The sequence below is a fragment of the Balaenoptera borealis genome, assembly GCF_965194805.1.
Source record: "Balaenoptera borealis genome assembly, chromosome: 13".
NCBI lineage: Eukaryota > Metazoa > Chordata > Mammalia > Artiodactyla > Balaenopteridae > Balaenoptera > Balaenoptera borealis.
This window is the reverse complement of record NC_138870.1, coordinates 2183464-2208815: the sequence shown is the minus strand read 5'-3', so window position 1 is coordinate 2208815 and position 25352 is coordinate 2183464. Positions and strand designations below refer to the sequence as shown.

General features: G+C 53.6%; 2 protein-coding genes across 3 annotated transcripts in view; one reads left to right on the top strand and one right to left on the bottom strand.

Moving 5' to 3' along the window:
• The window catches only part of ADIPOR2 (adiponectin receptor 2), a 51811-nt gene extending 39029 nt beyond the window's left edge, over positions 1-12782 (top strand). The window contains exons 4-8 of one of the 2 annotated variants that reach the window (XM_082350509.1): positions 1110-1281; positions 4079-4265; positions 4437-4624; positions 7507-7700; positions 10061-12782. In XM_082350509.1, coding sequence (XP_082206635.1) covers positions 1110-1281; positions 4079-4265; positions 4437-4624; positions 7507-7700; positions 10061-10189 — 870 coding nt within the window. In that variant the 3' untranslated portion in view covers positions 10190-12782. The remainder of the gene's footprint in view (positions 1-1109; positions 1282-4078; positions 4266-4436; positions 4625-7506; positions 7701-10060) is intronic. The other variant, XM_082350510.1, reaches the window with a different exon arrangement.
• The window catches only part of CACNA2D4 (calcium voltage-gated channel auxiliary subunit alpha2delta 4), an 87558-nt gene continuing 72520 nt past the window's right edge, over positions 10315-25352 (bottom strand). Inside the window, 9 exon segments of the mRNA XM_082350488.1 lie at positions 10315-17840; positions 18552-18622; positions 18925-19058; positions 20337-20454; positions 21277-21297; positions 21633-21688; positions 21955-22007; positions 22430-22505; positions 22882-22952. Coding sequence (XP_082206614.1) covers positions 17736-17840; positions 18552-18622; positions 18925-19058; positions 20337-20454; positions 21277-21297; positions 21633-21688; positions 21955-22007; positions 22430-22505; positions 22882-22952 — 705 coding nt within the window. The 3' untranslated portion in view covers positions 10315-17735.

The following is a 25352-nucleotide window of genomic DNA, read 5'->3' as shown; positions in this document are numbered from 1 at the left end:
GGTTCAGCCGTGCTTCTGGTCACAGGGACGTCGATGTCAGAGTGGAAGCCACAGGTAGACATGTTCCTACATCCTTCCTTGCATCTTTTTGGCTCAGCAGAAACAGGTTAGTTTAGGCTTAAGTGATTTTGTGGTGTGAGCTCACTGGGCTGAGAGACGTGATTAGGAGCAGAGTGAAGACACACCCTTTTTAGGAGGGGCTTCCACACTCCTGATCCCTTTCCTTTAGAGTCTGATGGGGGCCTGACAGCGAGGAAAGAGGGGGCCCGGAGGGCAGGAGGGCTGAGCCCCTTTGCCGGCTCCCCAGCATCGGTCCTGAGCTCTCAGGTGGCAGCCTGTGGGGACGGCAGGACTGTGTATCACCTGTGGGGTGGACGCTGGGGTTTGCCGCCTCATCTATGAAGGGCTTTGGGTCCTTTCCTGTGGTCCTCACAGCTTCCTCGCCAAGTGATCGAAGCACTCGTGTCCTCGTTTTATAAATGCGGACGCTGAGGCTTGAGGATTCTGTAATTAATTAAAGCTTATTCAACTAGTTAACGGCAGAGATCCAAGATCTTCTGACCCCTGTGCTCTTCTCTACTTGCCGCGTTTGCTGTGATGGGAAGAGAAAGAGTGAGGGAGAGGGAGAGACTTCAGCGGAAGGTGCACAAGTGTGATTCTATGTTCTTTTTTCACCGACAGGAATATTAAGTATAAAAATGGTCTTATTTAACACGACAGGGATTTTTCAGAGGTAGAGTCTGTGGTGGAGGATGAAGGAGGGGCGTCTGTATGGGTGGGACTTCAGCCCCCTCACCCTACCTTTAGCCAGACTGAAACAGAGCTTGAAAGCACTCTTTTTGGATATTTTCTATAACTTCATTTCATTTGCTCTTCCCTTTTCCTAAGAAAAGTCCTGTCCCCTCCCCCCGATCCCCTGCCTTTAAAAAAATGTTTTTCCTCAATCAAGTTTTTAAAACCTCAGAATATAGGACATTATACCTTTGAATGTTATTTGTCTTTCTAAAGATAAGGTATTTTTTCTCATTATAAGCCAGTGTGGTAAGAGATAGCTGTCAGTATTGCTCAGTTGACATTAAACTCAGACGTATTTGCTAATATTCTTCTAGGTCTGGGAAGGTCGGTGGCGAGTAATCCCTCATGATGTGCTACCCGACTGGCTCAAGGATAACGACTTCCTCTTGCATGGACACCGGCCCCCTATGCCTTCTTTCCGGGCCTGTTTTAAGAGCATTTTCAGAATCCACACTGAGACAGGCAACATCTGGACGCATCTCTTAGGTATGTAACAGCAGTGATATAATGTGATCATTCTGTTTCTCCCCTCACCAGTGTATTTTGAGGTAAGGACGGAACTTAAAAGATGTATTTTGGATTTGCCGTTATTGTTTTCTGGATTTCTAATGATGAAGTTTCTCAGTGGTTGTCTCTGTGGTAGTCCTCGTTGACACGATGATTTTATGATAACTAGGTTGTATTTCTCTCTACTGGATTTTCAGACATGTCCTTAAACCAGGCAAAGGAAAAGGCACTGTACAGAATGGGGTATAATATTTTAATGAGCATGGAGAGGACGGTAGTTATTTAATAGAAGTAAGCTGATTTTTGAAAGTCATTACTTAGAATATTCACAATTCAATTTCAGTTTGGCTTGAAGTAGAATGTGATCTATGATATTTCTTTCCATCATGATTGCACATTAAAGAAAGAATGCAGTGGGGGAGAGAACAGTCTTTTCAGCAAATGGTGTTGGGGAAAACTGAGTAACTAGTATGCAAAAGAATGAAGTTGGACTCCTAATTCACACCATATAGAAAAATTAAGATGGATCAAAGACCCAAACATAAGAGCTAAAACTATGAACCCATTAGGAGAGAACATAGATGTAAATCTTTATGACCTTGGATTAAGTGACAGTTTCTTAGAATTGACACCTAAAGCATAAGCAACCAAAGAAAAAATAAATTGTACTTGATCGAAATTAAAAACTTGGGACTTCCCTGGTGGTCCAGTGATTAAGAATCCTCCTGCCTTCCAATGCAGGGGACACAGGTTCAATCCCTGTTTGGGGAACTAAGATCCCACATGCTGTGCAGTGTGACCAAAAAATAAAAAAAAATAAAAATAAAATCTTTTGTATGTCAAAGGACATTATCAAGAAAGTAAAAAGATAACCCACAGAATGGGAGAGAATATTTGCAAATCATATATCTGGTAAGGGTCTAGTAAAGAACTCTTACAACTAAACAATAAAAAGACAACTCAGTTTTAAAAATGGGGAAAGCATCGGAATAGACATACAAGCGGCCAGTGAACACACGAAAAGACGCTCAACATCCTGGGTCATTTGCGGAGGTGCAGTGAGATGCCACTTCACCATCACTGGAATGGCTGTTACCAAGAAAACGGAAAATATCAAGTCTGTGCCAGGATGTGGAAGGGTTAGAACTCACGTGCATTGCTGGTGGAATGTAAAATGGTGCAGCCCACAGAAAATAGTTTGGCAGTTCCTCAGAAAGTTAAACAGAGTTACCGGCAATTTTAATTCTAGGTGTATACCCAAGAGAATTGAAAACATGTTCACACAAAAATGTGTACATAAATGTTCTTAGCATTATTCATAATAATGCTGAAAGTGGAAACAACCCATGTATCAGCTGAGGGTGAATAAAATGTGGTATATCCATATAACGGCCATAGAAGGGGTGAACTGCTGATAATGTGCTACAACATGGGTGAGCCTTGAAAACATGCGAAGTGGAAGGAGCCGGACACAAAGGCCAAGTACTGTATGAGCCATATACATGAAATACCCAGAATGGGGAAATCCATAGAGACAGAAAGTAAATTAGTGGTTGCCTAGGGTTGTCTAGTGGGGAATGGGAGATGGCTGAAACAGGTATAGGACTTCTTTTTGGGGTAATGAAAATGTTCTAGAATTAAATAGTGGTGATGATTGCACAACCTTGTGAATATACTGAATAGTCTGGCCTTACCTGATTTGATGTACATTTCTTATCCCGCATTTGATTTCCACTGTGACTGCAAGTTCCAGACTGCTAGTGCAGTGAGAGTAGAATAGACAATCAAGTTTGTTGCTGACTTCTACTCGAGGGTAGATGCTTTATTAAATGGATCAAACAGAATCACTTAGTAAATGTTTAACTTCTTAATTTCTGTGCCTGTCTTGTGTTAAGTGGCCTTTCCCTAGGCAATAAGAACATGGTATCTCACTGTGAAGAACAGTTTAAAAACTGGTTATGAAATGGCCCAAATGGGCATTTCACTGTCCTTAACTCCCGAATCTGTTGGGCCAACGAGTGAGGACCAGAGAAGCATAAGGTTCCTTAACAGCTATTGGTGGAGAGAAACTGTATTTCCTAGCAGAGTTTGGAGGTATCAGCATTCACTGCAAAAGAAAATGCGGAATGGGCCTTTGAAACCTGGGCTACAACATACATGCCAAAAACTTTATAAATGAAATTTCACATGGGATATAGAGGTAGAAGTGGGTTTTTCTACTTTTTTAGTTTAATCTTTTTTTTTAACATCTTTATTGGTGTATAATTGCTTTACAATGGTGTGTTAGTTTCTGCTTTATATCACAGTGAATCAGCTGTGTTATATACATATACATATATCCCCATATCTCTTCCCTCTTGCGTCTCCGTCCCACCCTCCCTATCCCACCCCTCTAGGTGGTCACAAAGCACCGAGCTGATCTCCCTGTGCTATGCGGCTGCTTCCCACTAGCTAGCTATTTTACATTTGGTAGTATATATAAGTCCATGCCACTCTCTTTTAGTTTTTTAAGAAGTAGCAGGCATTGTCTGTTCTCTTTTTTGGATTAGTAGTAAGTTATTCTGTATACTGAGTTTGTGAAACTGAGGAGCATATGATACCAACAGTGTTTGGAGTAGACCAACATTTTGGATAAGGTTCAGTTATTTGGAAAAATTTGGAAAGTTCTCACGGAACTTTCAATTTGGATGTCAGGATTGAAAACATAATCAGTATATAACACTTCAGTATCTCTTCAAAAGGATAATCCTTTCTCTCTTCCCGTACTCTTGCCTAGGTTGTGTATTCTTCCTGTGCCTGGGGATCTTTTATATGTTTCGTCCAAACATCTCCTTTGTGGCCCCCCTGCAAGAGAAGGTGGTCTTTGGATTATTCTTCTTGGGGGCCATTCTCTGCCTTTCTTTTTCGTGGCTGTTCCACACAGTCTACTGCCACTCAGAAGGGGTCTCCCGTGTCTTCTCTAAGTAAGTATCTGCAAAGTCCATAATTTGATCAGTGATGGAGAGTCCATGGGCTAGGGGAAAACTTCCAGCAGAGGTGGCAGAACCCTTGATACCATCCACTGGGAACTTTGATTGGAACCTGTAGCAGGCAGTAATTTTTAACATTAAATGGATTTTTTTTTTCTGTCCTAGACTGGATTACTCTGGTATTGCTCTTCTGATTATGGGAAGCTTTGTCCCTTGGCTTTATTATTCTTTCTACTGTAACCCACAACCGTGCTTCATCTACTTGATTGTCATCTGTGGGCTGGGCATCGCAGCCATTATCGTCTCCCAGTGGGACATGTTCGCTACCCCGCAGTACCGGGGGGTGAGAGCAGGTAAGAGCTCGCAGAGGGCCCACACTGGGCGCGCGTCTATTTGCCAGGCTTCGTTAAAGGGTCACCGTTGCCCAAGCATTACGCGAGGTACTTGTGATGCAGAAATGGAGAAATCACAGTTCCCGTTCTCGAGGGCCTCGTAAAGTAGTAGGGGTGTCAGAGTGGAGTGGGTGCTGAGCTATCGCAGTTGACGTGTTTGGGGCAGTACAGTGTACGTGAGTTTAGGCCCGTGCACTGTCCTTACGGCTGTGGCTCCGTAACCTTTGTTAAAATCATGATTCCTCTTTCTCAGCTCAAGGTGTACTTTTTATAGTGATTAGTTCTTTTTTTGTTGTCATTTTTTTGTTTTGTTATGTATTTTCATTTTATTAAAAAAATTTTTTTTCCTATGTATTTTCATTTTAAGATGTGTAAAAAAAAAAAGTCTTCACTCCCAACTGATTGTGTTCTAAAGAGGCACCACACATCTTTTTTGATGCAGAGATAAAGAGGCTTTTTGTATTTAGGGTAATGCCTGTTTAGTTGGAGATCAGTGGAAAGCCAAAAGCCCCTTCCTGTGTGAGTACTTCCTGTGTGAGGGCCTGGACTGGCGACTGACCCCTTGGAGCCAGGGCTGTGTCTTCAGTTTTCTACCCCCCAGTGTCAAACCCCGTACCTCCTGAGAATGAACAGGAAGTATTAGAAGGAGTACTTTTCCTTTCAACCTTTTTGTTTTAAACCATTTTGTATCAAACTCCAAGCCACAGTTTATCTGCAGTTACCTAGAAGGTTAGAAGTGAGAATTAATGTCATGTTAATGAGCACTGTTGTAACTCTGTCCTCTTGCCTTTTGAGGATTTCTTTGAGCACGTGAGCAGTGGTCAGGGTTGGCTCCCAGTGTTACTGAACCAAACCTGGGTCTGCTTGCCGTGCCAGCCTGCCGACCCCGGCTTGTGGTGGAGGACAGTGCAGCATTTATGTTGTAAGGCGCCAGACACGGAGTCTGGGGCGGCTAGTGCTCAGAAAACTTGAACTCCCCGATGGTTTGGGGGGAACAGTTTTTATAGGCAAAATCTGGGGGAGGTCTGCATGGTGTGTGACCTCCCTCTGATTGATTGATGTGGGGTAGCGGGGTGGTGTTCCAGGAGCCTCAGTCGTTGGCCTTCTGGTTCCAACCCGTCTGGGGTCCCCGTGCTTGTGCTCAGCCTGAAGTCACCATCCTCCATCGGGCGGGGCCCCAGTTCCTGTAGAAGAGCTCTGAGACATGCATCAGGTTGGGTCCCTTGAGGAGGAACCGGACCGTGCCCCTTTCCTGCACTGTTGTTCTTGACTGCTCCGCCTTTGCTTCTGCATTCCCTCACTCCTCTCATTAGTAATGTTGGAATCTGCCCTTTGGAACTCAGGAAAGGTCTAGGAGGCTGAAACCTTTTTCCTGCAAATAAGAAATGGGGGACATGGAAGGGCTTTTGTGCCCGGGAGGGCCCCACTGGGTCCTGCTGGGTTTCAGTACCCCCCTTTCCTGTGATATGCCTCAATCTTGGGGGGAACAGGTATTGGACAAGAAAACAACGTTTTGAATAGAGAGGCTGATCATGAACTCGCAGAGAACTCGGTTTCCCCAGCGGTGCTCAGCTGTGGTGTTCAGCCCAGAGCACGAGCGATGGGAACGCTCCGGTTGAGTGGAGCTGCACGGCCCGCGGTCTGTGCGCATCAGAGGGACCACGTTCCTGAGCTTCTGGCTTTGGGAGTGATGGGCACGACCATGAGCAACCTCTGCTTAGCACGTGGAGGAAAAGCGCAGTGAGGAGACGGGAGCGTGCTGTGTTCGGGGGGCGGGGTAGGAAGCAGGCCCTCTTGACCCCTTTCTTCTTGAGCCAGCACTGCCCTGGCTCCGCCCTCGGGGACGCCCGTGTCATCTACGAGTGTGCGCTCGGCATTGGCGCACATCGGTGGGCGCTTGCTTGTAACATCCAAAGCAAGTAATAGGCACCTTGTTTTTGAGAAAGCTTATTACCAGATGGTGGTTTGTTTGGCAAAGGTCATTCTTATCTGTGTGTCAGACGTGGGAGCAGCTCCTGGCTGCTCGGGGGACGTCCCTGTGGTGCTTTGTTGACCCACACCCTTCACAGTGGTTTTAGATCCACGTTACCTTTAAACTTTTTTTGATCGTGACATTTTCTGTTACAACCCTAAACATGTCTTATTTTATATATGTATATATATAAATTATAAAACTTGGACAAAATGTCACTTAACCCTCCACTTGACACAGTCTGATTTTTTTTTGATATTTTTTATTTTAGTCTAGTTCATTAAAAAAAAAAAAATGCTCATCCAGACTCAGTTTGTCTCATAACCTAGGTCATATCCAGAAGTTTGAAAAACACTGCTGTAGAGGGTTTTGAGGGCAGTCGGCTGTGGTGGAGTCGACTGGTGCTCTGGGGCCCTCTCCCTTCCTCATCCCCACCTCCGTCCTTTCCACCCTACTCTCACCCCAGGAATGTCTGGTGCCTCAAAGGGAAGATGAAATATGTAAAACTGCTCTGTACTGTAATCTGTGTCTTTAAAGAAGCAGCATTTAGGGGTGCTTTGAGCAAAGCCCTAGAGCTGTCTGTTTCTAAAACACTCAGCAACATAATTCCAAACCCCTTGAAGACTGCTGACTTGTTAAGCTAAGCCTTTCTCAGCGGGAAGCTCTTTGCATGTGTAAATAGATCTCCTTTTTAGAACTTAGATGTGCTGTCTTGCATGTCAGAATCACAGAGTTTGAAGAACCTTCTTTTTCCTTTTGACCAAAAAGCTGATTTTGTTGCATCCTGCTGTGAAATATTCAGTTTACAGAATCACTGGTACCGTGCCAAAGTTCTTCTTCCTCATTTTCACTGTGTTCTTACAATTCCCAGGAGTGTTCTTGGGCCTTGGCCTGAGTGGCGTCATTCCCACCTTGCATTATGTCATCTCGGAGGGCTTCCTGAAGGCCGCCACCATAGGGCAGATTGGCTGGTTGATGCTGATGGCCAGCCTGTATATCACGGGAGCAGCTCTGTATGCTGCCCGCATCCCCGAGCGCTTCTTTCCCGGCAAGTGTGACATCTGGGTGAGTATGGTCAGGGCTGGTCAGTGTCTATCCGTCCATCTGTTAGTGGGTTATTGGCAGACGGGGAAGTGGAATAGTTGAGGAAGTTTCAGACTCAGAATCCAGAGACGTGTATCCTAGCCCTCAGTCTCCCTCATGGTTTGTATCTCTCTGGACAGTAAGTACAGTATTGACTAGTGTTTATTGGTAACTGACATGTGTTGGTGCCTGGCAGAAAGCTGCGGGAGCGCTTTACAGGGACGGCCTCGTTGGATACACTGGCCCCATAAAGTGTAACAGCTGTTATCAGTGCCTTCGCTTGACAGCTTGGGAAATGAGGCTTCGGGAGATTAGGTAACTCCTTATCCAGCACCCCTGCCTGTTAGGTGGCAGGAGTGGAATTTCAGTCTGTGCTCCTGTGCCCTACGCTGTGTGGCAGGTCTTCTAGTCCTTCTTTGTCTGGTTTCCTCATGTATGAGATGAGGCTGACAGACCAGGTTTTTACCAAGGTCCTTTTTGATACCAAAATTCAGTGATTTGTAATGAGGGACTGATATACGTGTTTGGCTGGAAGAGGAGGTCGGATAACTAGATGTGGTTAATGGTAAGAAAGGAGGAGAGAGGGGGCAGAAAATACAAGGGACCAATAGACAGACAGTCTTGTAACTGAAGGCGGCCTGAGGCATGTCAACAGTGCGGTGCTGTCTGACGTGGAATCTGACCTTCCAGGATTCTGCTCCTCATCCAGCTACTGATTATCACAGACTGAGCTGGTCCTCTAGTCTCTTCAAAGATTAGCTATTCATATAAAAGAAAATGCTAACTGAGGTCATCTTTGGAACTTCAGATGATCAAATTTATCTTTCTGAGATTGCCTCATCATGGCTTTGACATTGATATGGAGAAATTTTCACACCCCTCCCCGCCTTTTTGGAAAATGAATCCCCTTTGGTTTCCTAGGAGGTATCTCTTGGGAAGTGACTTACGGATCCCTCTAGTTTACACTTCTAAAATCGACGTCTTTCCCTTGATAATTAGCTTTGCCGTTGTTCACGTTGAGACTATACTGAGAGAATAGTGCAAGTTTGGAAGTGATACTTGGTGCACTGAGCAGTAGCCCCTTTGATGTGAACTAGCGCTCAACAGAACAAGTTAGATCAGAACTGTCACGTGCTTGTAGACCAGCTTCTGACTTGAGAGGGAAGTAAAAGGCCCTGCTTTCCTAGTCCTTTTTAAAAAAAAAAAAAAAAGATTGTTATTTCTGGCTGCGTTGGGTCTTCGTTGCTGCGCATGGGCTTTTCTCTAGTTGCGGCGAGCGGGGGCTACTCTTTGTTGCGGTGCGCGGGCTTCTCATTGCGGTGGCTTCTCTTGTTGTGGAGCACGGGCTCTAGGCACACGGGCTCAGTAGTTGTGGCATGTGCGGGCTCAGTAGTTGTGGCACATGGGCTTAGTTGCTCCGTGGCATGTGGGATCTTCCTGGAACAGGGCTCGAACCCGTGTCCCCTGCATTGGTGGGTAGATTCTTAACCACTGCGCCACCAGTGAAGTCCCTTTCCTAGTCTTTTTTTTTTTTTTTTAATTAATTTATTTTATTTATTTATTTTTGGCTGCGTTGGGTCTTCGTTGCTGCGCATGGGCTTTCTCTAGTTGCGGCGAGTGGGGGCTACTCTTCGTTGCGGTGCGTGGGCTTCTCATTGCGGTGGCTTCTCTTGTTGCGGAGCACGGGCTCTAGGCATGCGGGCTTTGGTAGTTGTGGCACGCGGGCTTAGTTGCTCCGCGGCATGCGGGATCTTCCCGGACCAGGGCTCAAACCCGTGTCCCCTGCATTGGCAGGTGGATTCTTAACCACTGCGCCAGCAGGGAAGTCCCCCTTTCCTAGTCTTTTGATGTCGTATCTTCATGTAATTCTGGCGTCTTAGAGCTGAAGGAAACTCTAGCCACCAGGTATTTTGACCCTCTACCCCATCCTGGAAGTCCCTTTGTTTCCTCGGAGAGCAGCATTTAAATGATGTTCTGGTCCATGACAGCAGTGAGGAAAACACCCCCGTGTCTAACCATCGCCTGCTGCTCGGCAGCACGGGGTCCTCAGGGCTTTGGGGCCTGTTGGCAGCACCTGCCCCGAGTCCGCCAGGTCCCCAGTGTCAGGCGTGCATGTGTTCGTGTCTCGAGCTTAGGGCCGCAGCCTGATTTCTGTGGGGACAGCTGGCCTTCCGCTCAGCAGAATGCGCTGTGCATGCTGGATGCTCTGGGGTCTGTGGACGCCTGGAATGTGCGCCGTCACACCCGCTCCCGCCCCTGCTCAGCGCAGATGGTCTTCAGGACCTTCTGCCAGCGTTTAATAATGTGTCTCTCTACCCGCCCCCCACCTCGCCCCGCTCCAGTTCCACTCCCATCAGCTCTTCCACATCTTCGTGGTGGCTGGCGCTTTCGTCCACTTCCACGGCGTCTCGAACCTCCAGGAGTTCCGCTTCATGATCGGCGGAGGCTGCAGTGAAGAAGATGCGCTGTGATGCCTGCCGGCAGCCGGGGACTGACCCTGAGCCCGGGCCTGCGGAGCCGCAGGCCCCCCCACTGGCCGGTGACGCCAGTTCCGGAGCAGCCCCAAACCCTGGCAGCCTCGTGGGCTTTGTGACGCCCCAGGGCTCCCGGTGGTCCGCGACTGGGAAGAGAAAACAAAAATAAATCACACCTCAGAGGTGGAGAAGAGGAGGGACGACCCAAACCCTGCCTTGTTCTTGGGTCTGCTGAGTGAGGACACTGTGAGACCCGGGCAAACTGGCTTCTGATCCGTGTCCTGCTTCTTTGTAGGTGTCGGGACAGTTTAGCTGGAGGCTCATTCTTCTCCCTCCTCTCTCCTGAAAACAATAACGCAACCAGTTTCGGTGAACATTTATATCCTATAAGGGGTGGGGTGTGCTTTTGGGAGAACAAAGAAATTAATGTAAATAAGATTTCTAACTTACTGTTTAAATAAAAATTTATATAAATGTTTAAAACATAGGGGTAGGGGAGGGAGGGACGATTTTTGTATAGAATGAAACATGCAAGTACCACACACTGTTTCAATTTTGCACAAGTGACTGCAGGATGATCAGGTGACAGCCCCAGAATGTATAATGCCTTGTGCACCAGGGTGCCTTCTGAAGGCTGGCATACCTTGGGCCCTGGTGGGGCAGAGCCTACGGCCCAGCCCGGCAGTCGCATGGCCGCTCTCGCACCTGAGAGCCCTCGGGAGCCCCGAGGTGGACGGGAGCAGCGTGCGTTTTCTCAGTGGAAACAGCGCGTGAAAGGCTAACGGGATGTGTTAGATCAAGGCTCTAGTGACTGTGTCGTTAGAGAGAGCCACCTACTTGGGAAAATCACTTAGGCTGGCAGAGGGGCGGTGGAGGGGGGCACTGTTGGCACAGGGACCCATCGCGGGGCTTCCTGGCGTCCTCTTCAACTTGGTGGTGACTTGGCTGGCTGCCAGGGGTGGGGCGGGCGTGAGAGCGTTCCGTGTCTCTGCTGTGGAGCTCTGGACCACCCTGTACGTTCTCCTCCATGAAAATCACTGCCCGAACTACCCTTCCTCCCCCCGGGAATAAAAACCGACCTTTCCTGGCATCGTAGTTCCTGGCATGGAGCCAGCCACAGAGGGATTCCAGGTGCCCCTGACACATTTACGTGGGTGAGAGAGCGTTTGCCTGCGGTGCTGTCCTGGTGACCCCAGGTGGCAGGTGCATCACCTCTCCACGAACGGGAAAGCCAGCGGCATGCCCCTAAAGCAGAGCCCACTGCCCCGCCAGTGCCTGAGTGGCCAGCACCACAGGACCCCACTTTTCAGGGCTAGTGTGGTGGCAAGTCTTACAAGGAAGTGCTATGTTATTGCCATGGGGTCTGGCCAGATCCTGGGAGCTGTCACGTCTTTGAGGAGCTGCTCGAAGTGAAAAAGGCTACTCATGTCCCAGAGGTGCCCTGTTAGGGTGTCAGAGGGCGGTAGGGGAGGGTCTCGTTCACGGAACCCTGACCCGGACTCATGGGAGGACCATCAGCATAGCCCTTGAGTCCAGTTACTTACTCAGCCAAGATTGCAGGGGGTTAAATTACGTCCTCGGTGTGGCGGGGACTAGACGTGAACATCGAGGCCCTGAGCATGGGGGCCGGCAGCCTCCAGGGGCTGTTTGGGAATATGGGAAGGCTCTCCTATTTATTCAGTGTGGGGTTTTTCCTTGGTTATACTTCTCCTTTCTCGCCCCTTCCAATCTCCAGCAAAAGCTGGGAGCCAGGAAGAAAGAATCCATTGTAGAACTTGCGAAGAACTTAGGAGTGTTTTGATTCTGAGTGAGGTCACTGCCCTGGGTGCTGGGTGGGCTCAGCGAAAGACTCAGTGGGTGAGCTGGTGCCGTGCGGGCAGAAGGACGAGCGCTGTCACTCCCACGGGGAAGCCCAGCCCAGCAGGACAGGCCCACCTGGGAGGAAGCACACTTCGCTTCATGGAGCAGCAGCACTTATCAGAAGCCACACTTGCTCTTCGGTCACGCACCTCGGGGTACAGGGCGTGTGTCTGCACAGCCCTGTGACACCACCAACAGAAGCGGCGGTCCCGGGCCCGGTCGCCCCACACTCCAAAGGAGGAGCGGAATCTGGCTCAACATAGCACAAACCCTTAGGAAAATGAAGCTAACACCACCCAGACGTCCTCCAGTAGCAGCCCCCGCTCTGGGGAGCGTGGCGGCGTGTGCGCCCATCCACGGGTGTGTCTGCAGCTCCTACCCCGCCGTTCGCGCGCGTCTCAGCTCGCTGAGAACTCTCACAGGTTGGCGCCTGGTTGCCTTACTCTCAGCAGGCAGAGGCTTGCTTGCTCTGTGCAGATTTTAATTTTCTTTTTGGGTCCTAGGCTGGTTAGGACCGCTACAGCTTCATCCTTTCACCACTAAATAGTGGCCTTTTCAGTATTTTCCCCCTTCCCGTTTATAAGTTGCTGAAGCCACAAAGCACATTTTTGGGGATCGTAGAGGGTTGGGATTCCAGAAAGGCATTTATGTGGTGGTTCCATTCACCGTGGGATTTCCCTACTTGCTGTATTGCTCACCTTCTAATAAAAAGAACCAAATGGAATATGAACTTTTTTGTTGGTTTTTTTTTTTTTTACTGCTTCAGCTTTCCTTTCCATAGCTTTTGATACTTCTTACTTGAAGCCTTAACTTAGACACTGAAGCTTAAATTTTCGGAAACGTCCCAGTCTGAGTGCTGAAGACCATTCTGAAAAAGCTCTCCGTGGACTAACTTTTCAAGAAGTTAAGATCTTGTGGAATTATTAATAGAATTCTTTGGCCACTAGGGGTATTTTCTATACTGAATAGAGTATCTGAGGACATTTAGGGGTGTGTGTACTCAATTGGGCTACAATTGTTTGAAAGTTATATCGTATACTGTCACACATATAATGTTGAGAGTTTGCGAAAGTTGAAAATTTATTCTCTTGCAATTTTAGATAGTCTTGTAATTTGTGTATTTTGCGTTTCCATTTAATTTTCTTAATGTGTTACAATGGCAGGCAGGATAGTAATGAGTTAATAAAGATGGTGCAGTTTAAAAAACAAAGTGCCTATGCCCAACTCAGGTTTTCCCAGCCTTCACACTTTCATCATAACTGGGGGTACCAGGTGTAGAATGGAAGGGAGAGCTAGCTCTAAGGGGCAGTTCTTAATTTATTGTTAAAGTTACAAAAATGCTACCTAAGGAGTGCCTCATGCAGAGGGATCTGTTAAAGGACTCAATGCCTCATCTAACTGTAAGCAGCACCCACTGAACACGTCTGTGTTATTTCACTCTTGTTTTATAGGTGAGGAGGCTACAAGGGGGAGGTCTGACGCCCATGCCAGCATTCTTTACACTAAGAAGAAAACCCGGATTAAAGGGTCTCATGTATATTGACCCAAAGGTTGGGCGTTTGTTAGCCCTTCTATGTAATTTGAGAAAAGAGAGGAAATCCCAACCCTTTTGCCGCAGGTAAATTTAGTTTTTTCAGGGGAATTTCCAGTGTTTGGATGAATTCTCATTTTAAGTGTAGAAATAACTTGAGGGTTTTTGTGCAGGTCACCCGGGAATGGGAGCTGCTGGCGTCCTGTTCTTGGTGACGGTCCTCGAGGCCTACAGACACCCCCTGGTTTTCCCTAGTCCTTTGCTGAGCTGGAAGGCTTTCTCAGCGATGTCCGTGGCGTTGGAAAGGAAGTGGGTAGGGATGTGTTTGAATCTGGGCCGACGGTTGCTAGGGCTCTGCGGCCTGGAGAAGTCTCCAGGTGCCATTGCTTCCGAATCACCCCAGGGATAATCCCTGGTCTCCAGAGTGTTCTGCTCAGCACGGAGCACTGACCCCACTCCCTGGGTCCCGCTGGAGGGATTTTCCCACCTTCAGCTGCCTGACTTGGGGCAAGCAAGTCCAGGCCAGCTCTGCCTTCCGCAGTGATGGCAGATGTCCAGCCACGCGGGAGGGAAGGCCTCTCACTGCTGCCCTGGCCTGGGGAAAGCGCCCGAGCCTGCTGGGACCCGGCCCCGCTTTCTCGCCTGTGACCCCAGCTCCCCGAGGTCAGCATCCCTCAGATGAGCCGCAGGGACTGGCTAGCGTCTTTGCCAACCTCTTGCTCTCATTCCTCCCCCGTGTTTGCTTCTTTGACTTTGAGGGGTGTCTGCTCCCTTGCCCTCCCAAACCGAAACTCCACGTGGCATTGTGAAGCGGTGGTTGGAGCCTTTTACCTGATAGCAGCACTTCCATTAAAATACACACATTACTAGGCAGGCTTAGGAGTTAGTATATCCCTGCCCTGAGGAAGGCGCTGGCAGCACCTTGCGCTCTCGGTCACCCAAGAGGTGACGGTGTTTATAGGAAAAGGGATTTCAGGACTCTGTCCCCAGAATCTTGTCGTCGATTAAACGGCTTTGGTTTTAACTTTGTTCCTCTGAAATCAAGGTGATGGCTCTTTGGCTTGAGCCAGGCTGCCCCCTGCTGTCCTTTGGGGGTGGTTGGAACCGTAGTGTATCAAACGGTTTTTGCTTCCATTGGTTCTGAAAGGGAGTTCAGGCCTTACAGTCCACTCCTGGCCACGCGGAGATGGGGGTGAAGCAGACGAGGCCAGGAGCTGCCCCAGCACTTCCTAAGTTTGGTTTTCATTTATTTAATTTTTACATTAAAATAAATTAGTTTATTTATTTTTTTAAGTTTATTTATTTTGGGCTGCATTGGGTCTTCACTGCTGCACACGGGCTTTCTCTAATTGCGGCGAGCGGGGGCTTCTCTTCTTTGCTGTGTGCGGGCTTCTCATTGCAGTGGCTTCTCATTTCAGAGCACGGGCTCTAGGCGCGTGGGCTTCGGTAGTTGTGGCTCGCGGGCTCTAGAGCTCAGGCTCAGTAGTTGTGGAGCACGGGCTAATTTGCTCAGCGGCACATGGGATCTTCTCAGACCAGGGCTCGAACCCATGTCCTCTGCATTGGCAGGTGGATTCTTAACCACTGTGCCACCAGGGAAGTCCCTCATTTTTTAAATTTTTGGCTGCATTGGGTGTTCGGTGCGGCGCGCAGGCTTTCTCTAGTTGCGGCGAGCCGGGGCTACTCTTCGTTTTGGTGTGCGGGCTTCTCATTGTGGTGGCTTCTTTTGTTGTGGAGCACGGGCTCTAGCCGCGCAGGCTTCAGTAGTTGTGGCACGCGGGCTCAGTAGTTGCAGCGCGAGGGCTCTAGGGCATGCCTAAGCTTGGTTTTTAAATTATGTGGCCGGGACTTCCCTGGTGGTCCAATGGGTAAGACTCTGTGTTCCCAATGCAGGGGGCCTGGGTTCGATCCCTGGTTGGGGAACTAGGTCCTGCATGCATGCTGCAACTAAGAGTTTGCATGCCACAGCTAAGAAGTCCGCAGGCCACCACTAAAGATCCCGTGTGCTGTGACTAAGACCTGGCGCAGCCTAAATAAGTAAATAAATAAATATTTTTTAAAAATTACGTGGCCAAGATAGTTGATAAATTTGCCTGAAAAGGCTCTCCCTGGTTGGGTGGGGAACGGGACACTGTCCTGGAGAGAGGCTGGCAGTCGGGGTCTGGGCTCGTACTGTTGCTGCAGAAGGGCGCAGGGTCGCTAAGGGCCCCAGCAGGGAGGGGCCGTTGCCACGAGCTCTCTGTGACACCAAGTGGGGAGCTGGGCTGCAGCAGCCGAGGGGGCGGGAGGCGGGCCCCCCGCTTCCTCCTCGCCCACCTGCGCCAGGCGGGCACCTGTGACCTCGCCTGTTGTTCTTGACATCCAAATGGTCATTTCTCCAGGCCCTCCGCCACGAAACAAGATGCTCTGATAGATGCGAGTAGGTGACATGTAACTAGTGCCGACTGCAGGCCGCGCAGTTTCAGGCTCAGTATGTGAGCCTCACGTTCACGCCTCACAATACTCTTCCGATAACTTGGAGCCAGGTTTCACCTCCGAGCCTGGGTTTCCTGGTCTAGGAGCGGATAATAGGCCCTATGGCAGAGGGTGGTTGTACGGATTGGACGAGTTGGTGCCTGTTACTTCCACGGTGCGTTCGGCTCTCCAAGCATTGTTCTGCCTCGCAGACTGGCTGCTGAGCGAGCTCGGCTTGTCCCTCATCTTCTCTGAGGCTCGAGTTCAGCTGTCACTGGGCCACTGTTGCCCACCTCACAGGTAGATACCGGGAACATGACAGCAGTGAGAGTAACGTGTCCTCACGTGGAAGGCGCTTCATGAACGTCATGTGTTTGAAGGAGTTGGCGAGGCTGTTTGCTGGTGGGAAGCTTGCACGTGTGAGTGTGGGGGGCTGGGAGGGGTCCCCAGAGGCCCGGCGCACATGGTCCTTGCCCGTCATGGGGCTGGGCTGGACCTCCTCCTGGGAGGCCAGTTAAGCTCAGAGATCGGAGGCCACCCCAGCGTTTCTACACTGTTCCGCCTTTAGTGTTGCTCCCACAGTGGGGACTGTGGTCCCTGGGGAGCCGGATCTACAGGGGAGGAAGCCGGGTCTGTGGGGGAGGAAGCCCCGGCACCGAGACCCTGAGGGAGGGGTACCCAGATGCATCTCCCTTCCCACTGGATTCCGCTTTGCAAATTGCAGTGTTCCCCAAAGTTCCAACCCCAGGGGCAGAGTCAGGTAGTCTCTCTTGTAGATCAGTGGCCAGAAAAAGACCAGCCTGGGACCTGGACCTCCTAGGGGTCTGGAGCTCTCAGGAGCCCCCTGGCCACGCCACCGTGAAGACCCCTCTTTTTCCTGGGACCCCTCTGCTTGGCTGCAGCTGTTCCTGCCACCTCCCCTGAATTTGCATCCTCTTCCGAGGCAGCAGCTGTATAGCTCATCCTACTGGCTTTTTCTTAGAAAGATGCAAACACTAAGTTAGGGCTTTGCAAAGACGTTTTTAGAAAAAATTTTTTAATAGCAACAGTTTGTGGACATCATGCGTGGCCATGTTCATGTAAAGGACCCTGCCTTTTCTCTGTCTCCCTGTGTCTCTGTCTCTCTCGCGCGCACACGCGCGCGCACACACACACACACATTTTTTGAGCTGCAGCTGGGAGACTGAGCTGATCGCCCATCAGGCATCTCACCCTGGGGAAGCTGCGTTTCCCGTGGGGCCCGTTCCTGCCCTCCTCCCCTTTCTGCTGTGGCCCTCATTCCTCTCCTCTTTCTCAGTACATTTAAGTCCTTGGATTCTACTGAAGACCAACCAGATTCATTAGAAAGAGCTGCCCCTTGCTTTGGCTGGGTCTGGACTTCTGGGGAATAGACGGAACAAAACTCTTTTGTCTTGGTCCAAATTGAGTTCACGCTGGACTCCAAAGAGAAGGTAGGAGGGGAGGGAGGCCACCCATTGAGACGCGGGGTGGATGGTACCAGGCGCCCGGAAGGTCTCTGGGAGTGATTTCTGGTTCCGTCCAGCAATCTCAGGAGGGGGGACCATCAGCCCAAGACTGGATGAGCCTGGACCTGGGTGAGAACCCAACTGTAGAGCGCTGGACCCCACTTCAGCTGCTGACTCTTTACAGTGTCTCTGGAAGGGTCACCTTGTCAAAACCGGCCGGCCGGAGCAGGTGTCACCGCAGCAGCTGGGGCAGCAGTACCCAGGCACCCAGGGGCAGCAGGAGCAGGGGCAGCGAGGCGGAGGTGCCCGAGGCGCCGCCACAGTCCTGGGCGTTCTCCTGTGAACCCAGAGCACTCACGATGGGGCGACCGCCCCAGGCAGAGGAGGCCGGGAGTCTGGAGAGGGATCGCTGGGACTAATAGGGGCCAAGGGGCTGGGGAGAGAGGGAGGTTCCAGCAAGCGGAGGGAACACTGCCCCCTTTCTTAGACCCCTGCCTTCTAAGGGAAGGCAGAGGCTGCTCACTCAGCCCCAGAGCTGGACTCGAGCCTTCTCGCTGGCCCCAGCCTTGGAGGGCCTGTGGGCTCATCCTCTTAGAAGGACTTCAGAGAAGCCCTGGACTCCGGGAGCATCTTGGGTGTGGAGGCAGCCATGTCCAGCAAGGACGGCCCCATGTACAAGGAGCCCAGCTACGTGGTGGGTGCACAGGGCCGGTCACCAGCGGTATTATGTGCCTAACGGTTTCCTCCTACTTGCTTGGACCACGTGGAGCTGAGTGCAGTGAGGGCCGTGTGGAGAGGCTGTGTTATAACGCACGGAGGGCCCCGATCCTGGGAGATGCGGCTCTCCTTGTAAAACGCCCCTGGGTCCCTCCCGCTGACTCAGTATCTGAATGGCACGGGGCCCAGCGTGAATGCACACGTATGGGTGATCCCAGCCTTCCACAGAGGTGCCCTCACAGCTGCATCCACGTGTCCAGACGCTCTCACATCTGAAGGGCACAAGCTCAGGGCTGAGGGTTTGGGGATGGAGCCCCCCCCCAGCCCCTACCTCTGGATGGAAGGCGTGGCAGGCATCCGGTCGCCGGCGGAGCTTCCGGGAGCGCATCTTGTCACACTTGACTGTGGCGTTATGTGCAGAATTCACTGTTAAGGTGAACACACCTGCCGACGGAGCTAATTCTGGAGACTCTGGGGACCGAGCTCTGGAAGAACTTACCTCTGGTGGGACCAGCTGCCTTGGAAGCGGCTTCCGGGGTCAGGAGCAGCACCGGGGCCCTGGGGAGGGTGGGAGAACAGGTAGCGATGCTCTTGGGGGAGGGGAGGGGAGGTGTTGATGGCAAAAGGGAGGCTGGCCCCTTCCTCTCAAAGTCTGAGCCCCTCAGTGTCATGTCCTACCCGCCACCCCTCCCTCGCCCGTACACGCTGGAGGGTCGGGAGGATATATTTGACTTCCGTAGCCTCCTGCAGGACTGGCGGGAAGATGCTGCAGTCACAGGCGGGGTCCGTCACCAGGAGGAGAAGGTTGCTGGTGGGAATCTGTTGCATCACAAATGTCCTGCGGCAGAGAGGTTGGCTTGTGGAGGTTCCTGCGGCACCTGGACCCTGGGCTTGTAGGGGAGGCTCTTTTGGAGACGGGTGTGAGGACTCGGGGCCAGGTCAGCCCGGGGGGGCAGCCCGGGAACCATCCCAGCAACCGATGGGCTGCCTGGCTTATTTTCCCCACGAGCCTTTGCAGCTGCTCTGCTCCTTTCCTAGCAGATTGGAAGTGAGGAAGCCCAAACATCTGCGGGGGAGGGGACAGGAGCTGTTGTTGACACACATGGGGACAGCACGTCAGGACTGTCCCAAGCAAACAGGGCTGCATGGCCGCCTCTGCTCCGGGCGGGGATGCAGTGCTCGCGCTTGGCCGTGAGGTGGTCCCACAGTCCCACACGCCGCCTGGAGGGGAGGGAGAGCAGGTGCAAGCCGGTCGTGGTCTCTCGCTCGGCCAGTGGGTTGGCGACAGCCACTGCCCGGCGTCTGCTATGGGGTGGAGGACTTCCTACATGCACGTGCACACACACGTGTACACGCACATGCATACATACACACGTGCACACAGGCACACGTATATATTTAACCTTCACCGCGCCGTATGAGGTTGGTATTATCCCTGTTTTGCAGGTGGGAAAACTGAAGCCAGAAGAGGGTTAAGTAATGCGCCCGAGGTCACACAGCTCCTCTTAAATCAAGTCCGTCTACTCTGAGGACTTCGCTTTACCCGCACTGTTCGTGTATCCAGACTGCCAGCCTCTGAGACAAGTGTACAAATAACAATATTCCCGAGAAACTGGCTGCGGTGAGGGTAGAATCCCTCCCTCCAGCACACGCCCGCACGAGATGGGCCTGACTCTGATGCCAAAGTCTGAGGCACCACACTAGAAGGTAGTTTGCTTGAGGCCTGGGTCTCAGGGACATCCCGGGAAGCCCCGCGGGAGTGGCACGCTGGCCAGGGGCACAGCCTAGGGAAAACCATAGCCTCGGGGTCAGGACAGAACCTCCTGGGGGTGGGGCGGCCCGGGGTCCAGGTGAGAGTCAGCGGGACAGAACTTTCAGCCAGGCCTCCCTTCCTCCCTGGGTCAGGGCCTGGCGGAGCTGGGGGACCAGCCACCTCCCCTCGGGAGTGGGACCCAGAGACGGAAGTGCCAGGTGCCCCAGCCACTCCCAGAAGCATCCTGGGGCCTCTCCCGTCCCCGGCCAGCCCGCACTTGGCGCCCTGGGCGCCCGGCCTGTGGTCCCTCCGCTGAGCCTCGCCCGCGGGGATCCCTCCCCCGTCCCGCTCAGCCCTGCTCACTTCTGGCAGCCCCCGCACTCCACGACGCCGTCGGCCCCCCGGATGGCCGTCTGGTGCACGAACACGGGGTAGGTGGTGTCGCAGGGCTGCAGCACGTCCTGCTTCTTGTGCTTGTGGGCTGCGGGGACACGGAAAGGGCGTGGACTCGGGCGCCTCGGCCACAGCTGCGGGGATGGGCTTTGACGCCCCGGGCAGTGCGGTCACCGCGCCAGGAGTGAGACGTCCGTCCACTGGCAGGTGGCTCCCCGGTCAGGACTTGGGGCCGGGGGAGGGGAGTGGCCGCGTGTGGGTGACACACTCGGGGACCCTGGGGATACCCGTCTCTCTCCTCACCGTCAGCAGTGACGTCCAGGGGCTGAGAGGAGGGCAGGGGCTGGGGGGGGGCCTGGGAGACGGCAGCCCTTCGTCCTCTCCCCCCTCCCTCCCTGCGGGGGGCCCAGTGGGCGCCCTGCACGGGCAGCTCCTGGACAAGCCCTGGGTCCGCCCCCACCCCCTGCCCCCTGCCCCCGTGGCTACTTGGAGAGCCAGGCGGGGGCCCCGCGCCCAGCCTCCCGGGCTCCTCAGTGGGGCCTGTGTGGTCACTAGAGTCGGTTTAGAAAGGACTCAGCAAACACAGGGCAAAGGCCTGGCAGCCGCCCCGGAGGGCCCACGTCCACCCCTGGGGGAGCAGACCCCGCTCGCCCGCGAGGGGCTATGGCCTCGGGACCACACAGATTTCCTCCTGGCGCTGTAAGCGCTCTCAGCCCAGGAGAGGTCTGGGGGGCTCCGTTTCCCCGGGGCAGGGCTGCACTTGTGTGGGATGAGCTCTGGGCTACACCCACACCCCGAAGGAGCAGGGCTGCAAGTTGGGAGGGGCCTTCAGAGTCAGGGGGTCCAGATGGAGAGAGCTCTCCAGGACAGCGCCCAGCCCAGCACCCAACTCCTTGGCTGCCCTACTTACAGTGATGGAAGACGGCCTTGGCTGCCCAGGACCCGCGCACGGCATGGGGTGGTGATGATGTCACACAGGTGGTGATGTCACATGGTGTGGGCGTGATGTCACACGGGATGAATGACATCACACAGGGTGGATGACGTCACACGGGATGGATGATGTCACACGGGGTGAATGACGTCACATGGGATGGATGATGTCACGTGGATCGGTGGTGCCCCGGGATGGTGTGACGTCACACAGGGGTGAGGGAAGGTGATGAGAGAAGCCGACAGGATGGATGTGAGCGGTGGACTCTCCGGAGCCCCCCGCCCCTCCCCCTGAGGGGACGGTTTCCAGGTGGAGGCAGGAACGACACTCACCCTCGGCCCCGCTGTCCCCACACCAGGAGCCCCAGGCGCTCCACTCCAGCAGGAGCCTGTCAGGCACAGGTGAATCTCAGAGACCTGCTTGCCCTCTCCAGTGGGCCCCCAAGCTGTCTGCCCCTCTCCCCCAGGACACCCTTGTCCCTGCTGGAGGCTCCTGGTGGCAGCGGCATGTAGGAGGGGCGTCCCATTCAGGCCTGGCCGGTTCCACCTGGGGACCTCACCCTCCTCCTTTGGGGTCGTGGGGACCTCGGCAGCTCCCCTCAAAGGGCTCCCTCATAAACCACCCCTGCACAAAGCCCCCCAGCCCCTCACTCACAGCAAGAGCTCATTCACCAGCCACCTGGTAGCAGTCAGGAGGGCAGAGATGGGCTGGGAGGAGAGGGAACACACTGTGAGTGAGCCCCAGGGCCCCCTTGCTCTGCGCCATCAGAGACCACACCCTGGGCTCTCCTCCACCCCTTCCCGGCAGTGGAAGCAGCGGAAAGCTGCGTTTTCTGGGAAATTCCTACTGTAGGGCGGACGATGCCCATCATCACACTGGGTGGCATCTCTGGGGTCCCTGATGATGTGTGGACGGCACTGGGGGTGAAGGTGGGAACCAGGCAAGAAAGGGGCTGCAACCTGTTCCTCTGCCAGAGCAATCGCCCTGAGGCCCCCCAGATAAGACCCTGGTGCGGGGGAGCGGGCTGCATTCTGGGGGCACTGGGAGAGGACTGAGAGTGGCCCTGGGGCCCTGGAGAGAAAGGGACAGGCTGGTGTCCGGCGGGGGCGGGGTATGGGGTGACACTCACGCTGACCAGGGGCTGGGAGGCGCTGTGGTGGTGGGTCGGAGGTTTGCACATGGCCTGGTAGTCGTACATGGTCACTCTGAAACCAGAAGCAGGGCATGGCAGTCTGGACCCCATCCCCTGCCCCACCCCCGCCCTGGGGGAGTTTGCAGCCAGGTTTTTGGTCACCCAGATCCGGGGCGGTGCTTGATCGGCAGGTCAGAAAATGACATTTCTGTTCTTGCGCTGCTTCAAAGACAACGAACAGCAAATCTGGTTTTCCTGCTAAGGGTCACATGACCTCAGCCCCTCTCCCCCCTCCCCGCCCCCATCAAGTTCCGGGCTTCAGAAGGGCTGCTTTTGGAGCCCTGTGGGGCTCACTGTGGGTTTCTGAAATCTGTCTGGTCCATTTAGCATCCGATCCCCCCTCCTCAGTGTGTATTCGGGGGAGTGGGTGTGGCGCCTGCCCTACTTACTGGCTGAACACCCCCATGCTGAGCAGCTGGGTCATGAGGGCGCCGTCCACCTCCCCCAGGAATCGTCCCATCTGTGAGGGGAGGAGGGGGGGACAGCAGGATGGGTGAGGACATTGCTCCGAGTGCCAGGCTTTACCTGTGTTTGGGTTTCCCCTCCAGATGCCCTCGAATCGTGGTCCCTGTGGCTCCACTCCACCGGCCCCCTCTCCTGGGCCGGCTCCAGCCACGCCTCTCAGTGCTTTTAAATTCTAAGTTGGGGTGAAATCAATCTAGGCGTTGCAATCAGATTTGTTTTTTAAAAGGTGCAGAATTCTTTGAACGCTTCCGGGTGAATCGCGTGCAGGAAGGTGAAACTTGATTTGTCGTGTGTGTTTTATGCATGTGCATGTGCGTGCATGTGTGTGTGTCTGTGTTACCAGACAGCGAGATCCTGGCGGGCGGATCCCCAGAGGCCATGGTGATTGCTTGCGCATCTGCTGAAGGGCAGAGTGAGTGAAGCGACCAGGGTGAGGCTGAGTGACCTGAGACTCCTGTTCCTGGTGGAACCGAGGCTCCCGGTGAGGCTGGCTCCCTCCCCACGAGCCTGTCCCCCCGTCTGTCTTGACTCCAGGCTTATTCCCCCCCCCGTCTGTCTTGACTCCAGGCTTATTCCCCCAGTCTGTCTTGACTCCAGGCTTATTCACCGATATCCCCACTGTCCAGACCCCTGATTCTGGAAGGGGAGTTTCCTGAGAGTAAGATAAGCTCCTGGACCCTGGAGAAAGGTGTCCCCCGTTCAACGTGACCTCCAGGACAGGCTGCCCTGGCAGAGAGCACCCACCTCTTCTTCAGGAGGGCAGCCCCCGCTGGCACCATGGGAGCAACAGGCCTCCCTCCCTGGGCCCCGGGATGGGCCTGGCAGGACAGGGAGTGTCACCTGGGCCTTCTGGCACGGGCGCCCAGGCGGCAAGGTGCATCCAGACCACCAGCAGCTGGCGCTGCGGCCCGGGCAGTGGTCCTCGGACCTCATTACATGCGGGGGGGTGGGGGGAGCTTGCAGTGCAGGTGGTCGCCCACCCCCAGTTTCTGATTCGCTCGGTCTGGGGTGGGGCCTGAGAACTTGCATTTCTATCAAGCCCCCAGAGGCTACTGGTCCCCCTACTGAACTCTGAGGCCCAGGGATGAAAGGGGGAGGGGCTGATGAGGGGGGAGGGGCCAGGTCACGGGCCCTTGAGGCTCTTGGGTGTGCCTGGGGAGCGGGTAGGAGTCTGTGGTGGGAGAGTCTGGACGGGTCACAGTCGCCCGGCCTCCTGGGCCTCACGGCTCTGTACCCTTCCCCTGCGTGTAGGCTGGACCCAGCGACCTGCTTCTAGTGAACAGAACATGGTCCAAGTGGCGCTGTCCCTTCCGAGAGCCGGTCCCAGGGGACTGTGGCCTCATGCTGCTGACACTCGCTGGCTCTCCTCAGCCTTGCGCTTTGGTGGGGCGAGCCGCCCCCCAGGAGGCCCCTGGGGCAGCGGGATCTGGCGCGGAGGCTGGCCCTTCGCAGGTCAGGCCCCGCTGATGCCTCGTGGAGACCCCGAGCCTGGGCCGCCCGCCGAGCACACCGGGCTCCTCACCACAGAGGCTGGGAGATCGTGGGTCTTGGGGTGTAAGCCCTCCCGCTGGGGGTGATTTGTTACAGAGCAACAGGTAAGTGCTGCAGGGCTGTGGAGTGAATGAGTTTAAAAAAAGCAGAAATGGCTGGATGGCTGGACAGTCAGCGCCCGGCTTCCAGCTCCGTCCTCCGCGGACCTTCAGGCCAAGCCTCACTCTAGTCTCCAGTGTCCACTGGGCACAGGCGTCGTGACTCCTGACACAGGGCTGCCCGCACACGCTGTGTTACCCCTCGAGCCCTCTCAGAGCCTCACAGCCCAGGTCTGGGGTCAGAGCCGTCCAGCCCCAGAGCCCCGGTACCAGCCCTGGAGACTGACGCAGGCGTCTGGGTCCTAATTCCTAAGACTCTGCTGAGCCAGCAGGTGCGAGAACTCTGCCCTGAGCAGCAGCAGGTGACCTGGGGCAGGGGCTCGGCGGGAGGATGACCCCCGGGAGCCCAGCGAGGACACCGGCCCCGCCCTACAAATTCTCGGTCCCATCAAAGCCACTGCTCCCCCAGCCTGGTCTCCCTCCCAGGAGGGCTTTTCTAGAACCTCCCCCAAGTCACGGCTCTCTACTTATATCTCTAGGTTCAAAGTTTGGCTTTTCTGCAGCCATGAGCTTTCGGGTTAATAACCTAAACTGGCAGAGCCTCAGTTTGTCCCTCGGGTATAAAATGAGCCTAATAATGTCACCAGAGATGATGGAGGGACGTCCCACCCCTGATGGGGCCTGGTTGGGGTTGGGGGGAGAGGGGGCTGTGTGGTAGGCCCCTGGAAGGTCCCAACCCTGTGATGAAAATTAGATTTCATTTACGCCCTCTGTTTTACAAAGGACGTGAGGTGGCTTTTAAAACT